The sequence below is a fragment of the Battus philenor genome, unplaced genomic scaffold, assembly GCF_028537555.1.
Source record: "Battus philenor isolate CCGP_79_NKW_IND1 unplaced genomic scaffold, ilBatPhil1.0.hap1 SCAF_19, whole genome shotgun sequence".
Taxonomy (NCBI): domain Eukaryota; kingdom Metazoa; phylum Arthropoda; class Insecta; order Lepidoptera; family Papilionidae; genus Battus; species Battus philenor.
Window position 1 is genome coordinate 11,333,956 of NW_027181681.1, and position 15,139 is coordinate 11,349,094.

The following is a 15,139-nucleotide window of genomic DNA, read 5'->3' on the forward strand; positions in this document are numbered from 1 at the left end:
AACACTAAACTCCGAGAAACATGAAATAATGTTTCTATAATTCCAAGAAACACACCGGTGACGTCATCATTTGATCAATCACGATGTGTATTATTACAAGAACTATGACACCTCTCAAGGTCTGTGATTGTCAGATAAATGAATCGAGGTAGAATCAATACTTCGTCTATGGATGACAAATGCGTTCATTTTCCTTAATAAGAATTTGACATGATATAAGTGACGTGTGATGGCGTACGGATCCGAGACGTGGTCTGTTCTTGGAGTTTCGTTATGAGATCAAGTCAGAAATGAGGAGATCCGTAAAAGAACCAAGGTCATAAACATAACACGAAGAAATACATCCAGTAGCAGTGAGTGTGACGCATCGCTTCTTTGTCTTGACCGATGATCATTTTTGATTAATTTTTTCGGTTTAGTATATACTACTATTTTATTAATATATTATCGACAAAATAAATTTGATTTCAGAAATATTAAGCGGGCTGCATACGCATATTTTACGGGCCGCATGTTGCTCATCCCTGCTTTAAAGCTTTCACATCTATTTACAATCAACTTATGTGAAGTGATCACTCTGAAATATGTTTCACTTTTTTTATTATAACGCCATAGGCCAGTAGCTCCTGTCTAGAGTAAAGTCTACAAGGACAGATAATAAATAGAGGAAATTAGTATTTACAGGAATGCTAGAAAATTATAGAATGAAACGAGAGGAAAGTTAAATGTAAAAAATTATTATAAAAAGACTATGTAAGTGCCCTTTCTCAATTTTATATATATGCATACACACACACACACACACATATATATATATAGATTAATAAGAAATGAAAATGTTCAAAGTTTGAAAACAATATTTTTTACTAACTTAATTATATAGCGCTATTTATTATTGTTAAATAGGTTGTACTGTGTTTAACTAATCTAATCCGCAACGTCATTCACTGAGTCCAGGCCGTAAAGAACAGGTTCATGTACAGGACCTAGGGCGCGAATTGCTACATACGATAACGATGACTTGATAATGCTAATTATGGCATATTTATTTAGAGCTTCCAACGATTGTCCAGTTCTTAAAACTTCATTTCTTTGAGTGTGCCACTCTACACACAAACTCACTTATTGTAGGCACCGTCACCTAAATATAGGTGTCATGCAGTCATTATACGTTGCACTAAATGAACTGAATACGAGATATTAATAAAAAGATTATTTGCACTAATATAGTAAACTTAGTTTAGTAATATAGTAACATTGATAAATATTGGTCTCGGAAATAAGTCGGTCCAATGAAGAAATATTTTGCATGAACGTAAAATTGCTATTCTTTTATGTAAGTATATATATAATTGACTTTTTTTAATGAACCCCGCTATTAGGGGCCTCTCTTACCCCTAATTTTTTTATTTACAAAATGAGTTTTTCAATCATTTTATCTTTATTCTTCACTCACTTTCATACATCTCAATTTCTTACCTTTTATCCTTCACAATATCTTGCATTCCTTCTTGCTTTCATCGCCTTCCTTCCATCATCTTATTACTCTTAGGTGGCTAGGTACATTTCTTTTATTCTTTATTTAATTACTTATCCAATTTTTTTAAATCACAGTTTTCTTATCTATTTTAGTCTATTTTCCTATATAATTGACTTTAAGCTCGTCTGTGTAAAAACAAAAATGTCGATACATTTAGGTGACTTCAGCTTTCAAAGTTTTACCATTGTTGGAGCAGTCAATCTAGGGATAGGTCAAATAGCTGATATCGTGCCGCTTCCGGATTGGTAGACGCAAATCTTTTTTTTAAAGTCCCCGTTATTGAGGACCTTACGTTCACCCCTATCTTGGGAGGGACAGAGTGCTTTTTATTCAATTAAATTTTTTTCACATACTTAATTTTAATTTCTCTTTCTCTCCTCATACTCGTCAAAATATATTACATTCTCCTAGCTAACAACGCAAATCTTTCGGACCATTTGCGGGACCCTAACACGTCAAAATGAATTAAAATATTAAAAAAGCTTCGTATGGACATACGGCAGAAGAACACACGACTTAGTTTTAGAATAATATAATGTTAAATAAACTCAAGATGACAGCGCATAGTCCCAAATAGGCATTCTTTAAGATAATTAAATTAAGAGCCGTGATAAATACCAAATATATATAATACTTTTTTGGAAAGCTCAGAGTTGCTCAATGAACCATGGTTATAGGTTTCTCACGGGACTTTTCTACGAAATCGAATCAGCAACGAGGATCAACAGAACACAGCGTACAAGGCAGATGCCCAAAGGAACTCTTGGGTTCTGGAATACAGACTACGGATCGACAAGTACAGCCTTGTACACCCAACGAAAAAGACATTAAGTGCGATATAAATATTAAGAAAATAAACAAGAATTAAGAATAAATAAAATGTTTTTTTTTCATCCTTTACAGGTGAAGTATTTAACCTCTCTCTCGCTTGATGTTAAGCGATGGCGAGGACTAAGAAGGTACATGCTTGCCCAGAAAAAAAAAAACATTCATTCTTCGCTTGAAGACTACCGAGTTAAAATTATCAGGAAACAATGACGTCGGTAGATTCTTACGCTTATAGTCTGTTCGCACTGTAAAAGCATTAGCAAAACGCTTTGTGAAGGCGGATGAAGTTCTGATTTTCTTGATGTCCAATGGAACAAAGGACAAAAAGACTTTAAATATTTCAAAAATAAATGATGAAAATTAAAGATTTAACTGTAGAACTCTGCACGGTAGGCGAAGTAAGTGAGGCGATGTTTGGATGGAAAGTATGGAAAGGAATAAACATACTCGTATTATGAAAATAAGAGAAAAGAATTAGACATTGAGAAGAACGACAGATGAGTATAGAAAGGAATTAAAATAATTTGTAAAATGATGTCGTAAATTAAAACGATTCTGACATCAAGTTTGTCGTTATACATGCGTTGTATAAAAAGCCTTTAAATAAATAAATAAAACAAAAATAATTTTATTATAAATATATTTACATGTCACGATAAAAATTCAACAGATTAATGTCTAACTTTTTATAAGACTCCTGGTCAATTTGACCAGATAGTTTCGGATCACAAATCGATATATAAAACTTATAAAAATGACTGCTAATTATATGTTGATCTGTGTTCCGTTTATACAGATTAAAAATGTAATAATTTTCAGTATCCTGCATCAGCGTCGTAGCTGCTCTTCTTGCTGTCGTATTGTCCTGAAATTGAAAGAGAAAAGTTTGGTAACCATAATAATAATAAATTTTATTTTATGACGAACTGTTCTGGGCGCAAATTCGCTATTATCTATACTACCGTATTATGAATAATGTTAACGATTTAGTAGACGTCATCGACATAGTCGACATCAAACAATCTGCGTAATGAACTGTGATATAGTACTAATAATATTAACAAACAAAAAAAAAAGTACAAATAAATAAAAACATAAGATTTAAAATAAATTCTTATCGTATAAAAATGTAAAACGACTAAAATTCAGTAATACAGAAAATGTAAATAACAAATTCCTGTATAATTCAATGAGGAAAGGCAACGAAAGTGTGGTGAGGTTTGAATGGAATAAAGTATAAAAAAGAACGAAAGAACACGTGAGGAATAAAAGAAGAAAGAATAATTGACATTAAGATGTAAGAGAGACGATGTAAAAATAGAATTCTGTGAAGAAATTATTATTGTTATAATATCCCCGTGTACCCAAGACAGGGGAAGTATTAGAAGCAATACACCAAAAGCTCGCTTTGCGTCGTTTCGTTTTGCGTTTTTTTCGAAGTTGCGTCGCTGCTTAATTAGTACTAATTTTCACTGTGCGTCGTTAGATTTTCAAGGTTGCGTTGTTTTGGGTTCGAGTTTTTTTTTTTAATTTTCTTTATTCTTTTAAAGGATGGCTAAGCTTTTGTTTCTAATTGCGCCATGCCATCAAAACTCGAAGATTCCCTTTCTAACTAAAAATCAACGCAATTTGAATACAGTTTTATTTTCATTTTGTTTTGCTAATTTTAAGAGTTCAGTTTCAATTAAGAAGTGTGTTGTAATGTAGTGTGTTGTGCTTTTCTTAAAAAAGAGAATAATAAATTTATATAAATTTTTACGTGTATGTTTCTTAAATGTTTCCTTTGTTCAATTTTCTTTTTAAAACGTAGTATTTTTGTGACCGTGGAACCTATCTTTACATGGTTTGCTATAGAAAATCTTAATTCACTTTGCGGCATTTCAATTTGCGTCGTGTTTTTTTTGGAACGTAACCACGACGCGAAGTGAGGTATTGGTGTATTTAAAAAAACAACTAAATAGCCAGCGGTTTACAGAAATTTTAAAGAAAGTTTTCTTAATAAAATTCTTACTCGCTCAAGTTACACTCCAGTGTTCACGTTAAGTTATTAAATAAGTTTTGCTTTTTCTTTTCACTTTATAATTCACTATACTTCCATTTATTCTTTAATTAATGTTAATGTTATAAATTAAATTATGTAAATGTATATCATTTAAGTTTTAGACTCTTTTAAAAGAGTAAACAGTCATGGAAGAGTAATTTCATGGCATAGTCTTACGGTATTTTATAAATTATATATTTTTAAGTCTAAAGTTAAAATAATGATATTTTTAATCAATCTTGTGTTTCAGTATTGTAATAAAACAGAGTTCTTGATGCATTTCCTGATGCATTTCCATCAGGAAATGCATGATAGACGATAGCATTGGTAATTAACAGGGGCGGTTATAGCTCGTGTGCAATGAAACCCTTACGCCCTCTAGGTCTGCCCCCCTCCCCGCGATTATAGCTTTTAACTTTGCCGTCGTAACAAGAAAGTTTTTTCATATTCGAATAAGCTATTTTATAAGTAGGTGCAGCGCGCTGTCTGGCCGCTTCTAAACTTTAAGAACGCGAAATAAGGTTTATTTCCATTTGAAACAGAATGTTCGAAAAAGAAGCCGCCCATAGGGCACTCGCGTTTGATAACTGCCGCCACCGCGCTGGCTGGCCGCTTCTGTCATATCATTGTTTTACCATGACGGTCCAAGACGGTGCTCTTAGCTGTCTCAGGCAGCGGCACCCGTGTGCATTGCACACCCTGCACTATAGGTTAAGCCGCCCCTGGTAATTAAGTTTTAAGGAAATTTTTAAATAAGACAAATCGTCTCACCGCCCGTTCCCGCCGTCAACTGCAAGCTCTTCAAGATCTCCTCGGGTATTGGAGGCTGTGTTGGGAGGTGGTCACCAACAGCGTGGTAGCCGTTTTCGTCAGCTGTATAAGTGATGGTATAGGTTTGACCGTCTTCACCAACGTAGGTGTATGATCCGGAAACTTGCAGAGATCCTTCTTCGGGTGCAGCTCCTGGAATCACTCGACCTGGAATAATTTAATACAAGACATTAATATACTATTTATTAGTTTTATTCGTGTCCTTTTTACTGAGCGCTCATGGTCATTGGATGGTCTTATTATTTGGATTTTTTAATTTAGTTCCTCTATGAACGTTAACGTTGTGCCTACACTTGGAAACTGGCATAATACTACTCTACTGTGTTGAGTTATTTAAAAGATTGTTCATACTACTAGTACAAAATATATCATTCTCATCGTATTTGAACTATATATACTTTTATATATGTTTTAAATTTATATATTAGAGGACCGAAAAGTAATGTCGTTTCTGTCGACTGATTTTTAAGGAAAGCCGATTGATTTTTACCGCCCCGGCATTGAAGATTTGTATACTAGATTGGCAAAAAGTTGTTGATAACGAATGTGACTATATTGTTGATTAGGAATAAAAACTTGTTAAAAATGTAGTCGTGTGAATTTAACTTAAGAAAGCGACATTACTTTCCGGTTCCTCAAATATATATGTAGTGTCGTTATCAAATCTTCTTTATCTGTGCAATTCTACCGCGCGGTGCACTTTTTTACTATTACGTTCACCTAGCGCCATCTGTCGACGATAGAAACTATAGAGTTGTGACATATAATATGTGACATAATTTTACTCATTAGAGAATCATTTCTCTCTTTCTCTTTACAATATTTTTACTAAACCAAGCCAAATGGCCATTGATTTACAATTATCAGATCAAAAAGGAATGGTTGTTTATAATTTCCGTTAATATAATGAGCGACATGATTGTTAAAGTTTGACTAAAGACGATACGAAATGAAGTCAATGTATAGCTCATTGGTATCAGTTAACAACATTCATTGCGTTAGAAGATCTAAAAGACCTAGTGAATTTTATTTTATACGACAAACAAAATCGTCTCACGCTCTGAACTAGAAGCCAAGTTACTTATGTATAAATAAACAAAAATACACATTTATTTCCTCCTTTAAATTTGTTACGACGGCGTTACATAAAAGTACTGGAGGCTTATCAGATCTCATAGTACAAGAAAATTTAATTATGATGTATTCTTTTCAAAACAGGCGCAGACAGCGTGTTAATATATTATACCCTCAATACAAAAGTAAATGGTTTCAGAAATAAATAATAACTTAATGATGACTTAGTAAGAATATAGTTTTGAAAATTCTTCTTACTACATATATAATACTGTCGCATTCCAACATAAAAGTAGCTTAATGTAACATATTTCAGAGTGATTACTGTACAAGATGATTGGAAATAGGTGTGCAAAAAATTTACTGTAAATTCACCCTTTTACAGATTTTATTCCTATAACTAATCAACCTTTATTTCCATTTGTTACAGATACAAATGTAGCTATCTTCGTGAATATAGGATATATATTAATAAGGTTTTATTACAGAAATATACACTCAATAAAATTGATATTTTTTGTTACTAGCAGTATGTATTGAAGGTTACTGTTCTAAAAGTCATAGAGTGTACATTGAACTGTAATAATCACGAAGGTAGATATCATCACAGAAATTGTCAATGGCGCGACTCTATCGAAATTTTGCTCCGTGTTTCGTGCTGACATTTCATCTTATCGCGAACTAAAGGCGTGTTTTAGCTATAGTGATTTAAAGTTTGAATATACAAGGTTTGAAAGGGTATAAGTTTTGCATATATTAGATTGGATAACAATTTGAATATGAATTGAATCAAAATTAGATAATAATACGTGGTGATTTTAGATAAAATTTAAAAGGAACAACTACGTATAAAGTGATCATTCTGAAATATATCATATTATTTTTTTTTATTAAAGTATGCGACAAGGCAATAACTTCTGGCAGTATAAAGCTATTAGGATACAGATAGTAAAAAATAATGAATTTAAATATGTACTAATCTGAATTTTGATACCTCATTTTTTTCTACATTTTTATGACTTTATTTTTGACAAGGTTGTACAATATATTGACTGAAAATGAGCTATATCTTTAAGCATTTAAAGCTTTTTCACCTACATTCAATCAGCCTGTATAAATAAATTATACAAACGCTAAATTATGAGCACAAAATGCTGAAAAACTCATTTTTGGCACACCAACTAGATATATAATGACCCGTATCATTTATGTCAAAGTTTGCGTTAAAAATATAAACAAGAATTAATTTTGCCTCATTGTAGTATATTGAGAGTGTATTTAACAATTATCTATAAAAAGAGGCTTCTGGTGACAGTTCAACGGCCTTTACCATATAGGCTAGCGTTTTCAAACCTGTGGTACGTGTGATCTCATAGAAGGCATATCAAAATGTCTATTGGTAATGACGAATATATTAAGAAGTGTACAGGATATAAAGCTATACTTACGAGACGTATAATAACTGTGAGTTTTATAGAACATAAAATTAATTTAGTTATTCCCCACACATAATATTTTAGATCCCTGGTTAATGGATTCGAGGAAGTCTGAGTTAAAAGATAGAGAGTGATCATAAATACAATGCCTTCTCAACCTCTTGATAAGTACAGATATAGTATGTATTGTACTCGTATATAGTACAAAAATTGTTTGAATTTACACACTGTTTTGGTCTGATCACTTTCTAGTCTAGAATAATTACAGATTCTGAAGTGATGGACTCTGGGAATTCCGAATTAAGAGATAAAGAGTGATCATAAGTACAAGGCCTTCTCAACCCCAGATGAGTGCAGAAATGGTCTTATTCATATTACTTTCTAGTAAAGAAGTATATTACAGATTCCGGGGTGACGGACTTGGGTAAGTCCAAGTTAGTAGAGAGAGTGTACTTATTGGTACAGCGGTAGAGTTCAGATATGATGAACAGGGTACTATATTATAGGAATCGAGTAAACACACTTTTATCGTCTAGAATATGGAACTATAGACGCGCCTGGTTGAAAAACTTAGGTGAATTTGAATTCGAGTTAAGGAAAAGAGAGTGATTTTAAGTACAAGGCCTTTTTAACCTGGTATTCGGATACGCTTTTCTTCGAAATGTGAGATTTAGGATATAACAAAATAATTTGTGTCAACACACGTTATTGAGAATACGTCGAGAAATATACCAATAAATTATCAATGATTTTAATGCCTGTCTACCTTTTGAGATTTGCAGTTACGCGCTAGAAATGTTACGATGTGACCTCGACATATGCATATTTCACTTATAAAGGTTGCATTGAATTCATTAAAGGCGTAATTATGATGCACGTGTGATGAATGTTCATTATTGGGATGCGTACGGATTAATAGAAAAACATACGATTATCCAATATAGATAATAACAAGAGAAACGTTGTAATTTTTAAAGTACATATGCCAGGATTCCAGAATTTGATAATGAAATTAAATCATTATTACTAAGTCTATGAGGAGGCCTATCTGGACATTTCTACGTTAATCATGATGATAGGAATGGTATGAACGCTATTTATATTCTTGTTGACATACAACACTCATTAATTTTAGAAATCGATTCGGAGTAAGGGAGTAACGAATCGATATCAATTCATTATATAAAGATAAAAACAATATAAAAATGTTTTTTTTTTATATTGACAATTTGTAGTGTTATCATAACGAAAATGCAAAATTCTACAAACTCCACAAATTTTAAAACTTTCGGAGCGTAATTACTTAGAAGTGGTTTTGAGAGTATTTAAAAAAATTTCGCTACTTAATTGACACTTATGGTCTTTGATTACTTATTCTATTTTTTGTGGTACTACGGATTATAAGGTTATATAGATAATCTATATCTCTTCTTATACTTTCAGGCTATGTGTTATTGTGGAGTTTCTTCCTGCTTCTTCTCCACAACTATAACTCCTTGCGAAGCAGAGTAGAGTCGAAAATGATATTGATTAAATAATAAATACATAATTAGTTGACGATTGATAAGAGTTCTGTTAAAAATTCCAATTTTGAATAAATGAATTTTATCTGTATCTTGAAGGTAAATACCCCCTGCAAAGTACAAGTCTCCCTTGAAGACATCTATGTGAGGATATAATATAATCACCACGCTTGGCAGGCGGGTTGATGATGGCAGTGCGGTGTTATGGTACGAGGAGGACACTGCTGACTATCCTCTGAAAGTTTATTGTGAGCAATGGCAATCCTATATAATATATGCCCAAAGTGTAATATATAAGATTGTACCCCGGATATCGACCTACCATCACAAGTCTCGTTCCTCTACTACTGGGGTACCATTTCTTATATAAATATTTTAATTAAGAAAAAAACATTTAATATTTGATTTTCAACATATAATAACCATTGTATTTAAGCCGAATTGATGTATATAGTTAATTCTTTGAACATGTACTGATAAGGTTAAATTTAAAAATTGTTTACATATTCGAGCTATACTTTGTATTTTAAAAGTTACGTTTAAAGAAAGATATATAAACAGATAGATATGGACAATTTAATTAAGAAATTTGATTATATTTCGCAATTTCTTTTGGTCATGCAAAAAATTTTTCGGTAAAACAAGATAAACGATTTTTAATGGCTTTAAATCATACTTGAAGGAATGGTTATAATTTTTATAACACAAGATTTAGGCAAGTAAAATCTGTACCTTGTAGTACTGCATAATTTTGAAATATCGATATTGCATTTGTTTTCATTCTCAAAATTCCTAAACTGTAATTTTTAATTAAAGCGTACCTAAACAGGTTTTCTATTCAAATTTTGGAGTCACTAATTTTTTGAAAAAAAAAACCTCAAAAACTTGACTCATATGGATTCCCAAACAACCGTATTCACCTGATTTAAATCCATGCGAGTTCTGGATAATTAGTAAACTCAAGGGCCTATGCAAGGACGCCGTTTTGACACGATTGAGGAGATAAAAACCAAATCAAGAAATTTTTTTAATGCTATGCCGGAAAAAAAATATTCCGACTGTTTCGAGAACTGTAAAAAGCTTTGGCAAAAATATATCTTATCGGAAGAGAATTACCTTGAAGTAGATAAAATTGAAGAAACTTAGATTGCAAAAACAAATACACCTTACTCTTTGAACATTATTATAATGCCTTCTCTTAAATCAATTATTTCAAATCTATATTCATGGTTACAATTCAAATCAGTATCTTGTTTATACATCATCTTCATTCCGACGTAATGCGCTATTAAATAATACATAATTGATTCTAGCTTGACCCCGTCCTAAAATTGAAACTATTTAGTGATTTTACTCGTCGATTATAGTTCCAAGTGGAACATCTTGACTGTTGTCTTTTGTTTGGCTGTTGTTGATTAAAAATCCCGTTTTTATTATTATAAAGATTTATAATTAAATATACAAGGGTGACCGGAAAGTGATATCGATTTCCTAAGTTAAATTCACACGACTACATTTTTAACAAGTTTTTATTTCTAATCAACAATATATTCAACTTCGTTATCAACAACCTTTTACCATCCAGTATATAATTTTTTTATGTCGGAGCGGTAAAAATCAATCGGTTTTTCTGTAAAATATGTCGACAGAAACGATATTACTTTTGGGTCCCCCTAATATAAATGTAGACTAAATATTTAATTAGTTCCCATTTTAAAACTTTAGCTCAAATCTATTGAAAAAAATTTGAGGACTACATAACAATTAAAATTTGTACAATTTTTTAAAAATCGTTAGGATTCAGTACCGCCGCATCTTTTGCACTATCGCAGATTTTTTACTGCCCGGAATTATAAAGTATCAGTCCAATGAAAAATAACAATAAATATTTTTTTAGGGTTATTGGTTCGCTGATAACTGGTGAACACAAAGGGTTATAAAATGGACGGGACCACGAACAACCAGAGCAGAAGGCAGTTTTAATGCCAGATGGGCTGACGAGATCGTGGATACCGCAGGTGACGGGTGGCTCCAAGTTGCCAAAGATAGAGCAAAATGGAAAGCTTTGGAGGAAGCTTTTACCCTGATAGGGTCCATACAAACTTAGTACATAATCATTAAAACTACTATTTAAAATAAAGTAAAGGAATTTTAAAATTATAAACTGACACCACAAAAGTTTAACGTAAAAAGACAAATAGACGCATAGATTTTTAAAATGCGTAATAAACGATATACAGAATTCAAAGACTTGAGCGCTATCATCAAGATATAATTCATGAATTGCTAAACATCTGTTTGTACTTGAGTAGCGTGTATTCAAAACAAATTGTAATTGTACCGCCAATTGTACTAAAGTCACGTACTTGTCGACGACGAGATTCCATTAATGTTGTGTACATCTTAAATATATATGTACATAATATTAAACGTGTAAAAACAAAGAAATTTATACACCTTTTATATGTTATTGTTTTAAATTAACAATGTGATATGTTTTGTGATCAGTTTATTCTTTATATAAAGATAAGGATAAAATTTATTTATTCGACATTGGAACTTTTAATAGAACTCATATTGATTGTCAACTTGTTATTTTTTAATCTATTTTATTTTAATCTACTCTGCTTCGCAAGGTGTTGTAATTAGTGTTATAAGAAGCAGGAAGAAAATCCACAACAACACATCTTTAAATAAAGTTCAACAATACAAATTTACACATATACACTTTATTAAACGTATCCTAAATGGAAATCAAAGTAATCAGGCGACATCACTGCCAAGGATTCTTGTCATTTAAATATTCGTTTATTGAATAATAAGGCTTTTCCGTCAATTTACTTTTTATACGGGATTTTTATTCTTTAAATGGTAGAGCATTAACTTTTTGCGGTATTTTATTTAAAAATCTGATACTGTTTATTATAAATGAATTAGAAACTAGTGACTTTTTGAAGTTGAAAACTTTGGTAGAGCCAATTTTTCAAGGTGCCTTGTAAATACATTATGGACGTTCCCTATTATTTCAAATTTATAATAATTATTGTAAACGAACAAAGTATTGTCATAAATATATTGTGAGGATATTGTAAGAATATTGACCTATCTAAACCGCTTTCTCAAGGAGGTCCGCTGTCTTAAGAAAGAGATTTCCACTTATTTCCTGGACTCATCACTATATCTCTTTAACCATAAGGCTAAGAGATTTATAACTTAATACACTTAATAGAGTAACATGAACAAATACTGTATTCATATGTATACAGTAACCATTTGCTTAAGTATTGCCATAACTTAATAAAGACTACCGACTCTATTCATTTTTTATAACGTTAACAATAATAACTATTATAATGTGGTTAAGGTATTGTTTTAATCATTATTTATCTATCATCAAATAAATTTTAAAATTTCGCATTTAATCTTGTAGTAAAAGTATCCCTTTGTATATATAAATCTAAATATTTTTTTTTCTATTATAATGCGATAGGCCAGTAACTTCTTGCGGTGAAAAAATCAGTCGAGACAATTAGTCCTTCATAAAAATAGGGTTAATAATCTCCACAGTTTTACTATTTAATGTACTGGATAAAATCACTGTAATAAATGTTTGGTGCACGTGCACTTACCGTTCTGCTCGGCTTTTGTACCATCACTGGTTTCGTAAGCGTAATGGTATCCGTCTGCGTTGATATCGTTTTCGTATCTCAAGATCTGCGCCTGACTGCTTACAGAGGCTGGTGGAAAGCTTTGTTCTGGTCCGGGGTAAGTTTGTGATGATTGTGCACTCTCCAAAGGCGTGAGAAGGCCAACATTCGCCCCATCGGACTCTGAATGGGCAGGGAGGTATACTTTGTCCAGACGTGCTGAACTGGCTATCGTAGCTAATGTCAATACAATAAACTGAAACAAAAAATATATATTAGAAGTTGATCAGTTGCTCAATAGAGCTCCATGGAAAGGGGAATCCGCAGACGAAGGTTACCGACGTAGTCTGGTGGATTCCCCAGTTAATGTATTAGTAGGCAGACCACATAACACGCAGTGTAGATGACCGCTGTGTTAAAATTCTAGAGTTGAAACTACAGTCCGGCAAGCGTAACGTAAGAAGTTTGCCTACTAAGTGGACAAATCAACTTAAAGTCATGGGAGGACGTTCGATGCAGGAAGCTTCCAATCGTATTTTTTTGGGCTCTGTTATTGGGGACCATCCCTATTTTGAGACGGACAGGGAATTTATTTTTCAATTAACTTTTTTTTTCTATTATTCTTTTGCTAGTTCTTTTCTTCATTTATCATTTTTTCATTCGATCTTTTCATCTGTCTTCCATCACAATTCTTTCTTACCTTATTTATTCTTTTCCTCCATCATCTTCATACTTCACTTCTCTTCTCTACAATTACCACAGCATCGCAATTACAATTTTTCCTAGATCTAATTTCTTTGGTCTACTTGGAAGTATCACTTTAAGTTGGAAACATATATGACTTTATGAGGGTGCCTATGTTCAGCAATGGACCTCTTATGGTTCTTCATCGTAGGTATTTGACAGCATAAACCAAGATCATGCTCTCAATGACACTTGCATTCATTTATTAATAACCTAAACACTCAAAAGCTCTTGGTTAAACATAAGTAACGTTCCAAGCAAAAGCACCCGACTGAGCTTTCAATCTAAGTTATTATGCAGAGGTTAAACAAATTCTGCCCTCTGCAATCACACGTCTAATAAATTTTAAATGTCAATACATATGGCATTTGTCAAAGATTAAAAAAAGTTTCGAAGGTATATGATAAAAAAAGCTCCAGTGGATTTTAAGTATACTGTATGACAAGATTTGGCACGATAGATACGATAAGGTAATATATATTTCACTATATAGAAAAATAAATATTAAATATTAAAAAATACATCACAAGTTTTTCGCAAAATTTATAACAAGAATTAAATTGATTTTTGACTTCATTTTAGATATAGTATGTTCATGTATATATGTAGATATATAACACAACTTGAAGGGCAATATTTTTAAATCATCCTATATAGTATGGCACATAAGTAAGGTTTCAAATCTAACTTTAAATTTCTTACACAGACGTCTCTCAAGTGACCCACTTTCACAGTTCATATTGACAACTTTTAATCGTGCACAGACGCTAACAATTGAACCTTGTTTTGACTGGAGCGATCACAAATTGCTAATACAAACATCACATGATAATTTAAATTTTATTACTGCAAATATATTTCGAATAGATAGCAAGCACTTCGCACTAGTAATGTTGCAAATAGTAAACAAATACTAACGTATTTCATGGTTGATTTGCTTAGAGATGCGTCTTGTAAAGGTGATGATATTGAAATGTACATATTCGCTTATTCCGCGGACTTTTTATACTAGACCACCACGTGTTCGAAATTTGAACGATATAGGAATTCGACGTTCGAATAACTTCCCTTCCGAATCTTTATCGTGATAATTATAAAGTTCAAAATGTAACGTGAACGTGGCAAGGACTGGATTATTATAAATAATTGAAAGTACTTTTATAGCAATTGTAATTAAGTCGAATTAGAAGTCACCGTATCGGTCACGTATATGCAGTGGGCGAATGTTTTGTAACTTATGGGTCAGTTGAGATGATAGAAGGCGGTACAAAACGATTTAAATATTGAGTTTAATTCATGTAATTTGATTTTGACCCCGTGGGTCTAATTGCGTGAAGCTTGTCGAAACTACTTAATTATTTAGTTTTAATAGATTGTTTTAATGAAAATGTTTATGTTGTAATTAGTTAAAAATAATAATAATAATTTACTTATTTCGGTAGCACAGAGTAAAATCAAATATCACATATTATAAT

At 32.1% G+C, this 15,139-nt stretch overlaps 1 protein-coding gene across 1 annotated transcript; it reads right to left on the reverse strand.

The window, feature by feature from the left end:
* Window positions 1-3,024: 3,024 nt before the first annotated feature.
* LOC137921588 (endocuticle structural glycoprotein SgAbd-3-like) lies at window positions 3,025-14,623 on the reverse strand. Its single transcript, XM_068764388.1, has 4 exons — window positions 14,583-14,623; window positions 12,903-13,176; window positions 5,181-5,387; window positions 3,025-3,233 (listed from the first exon to the last, which is right to left on the reverse strand). The coding sequence occupies exons 1-4, from the start codon at window positions 14,589-14,591 to the stop codon at window positions 3,184-3,186; spliced, it is 540 nt and encodes a 179-aa protein (XP_068620489.1). The 5' UTR covers window positions 14,592-14,623; the 3' UTR covers window positions 3,025-3,183.
* Window positions 14,624-15,139: the final 516 nt, after the last annotated feature.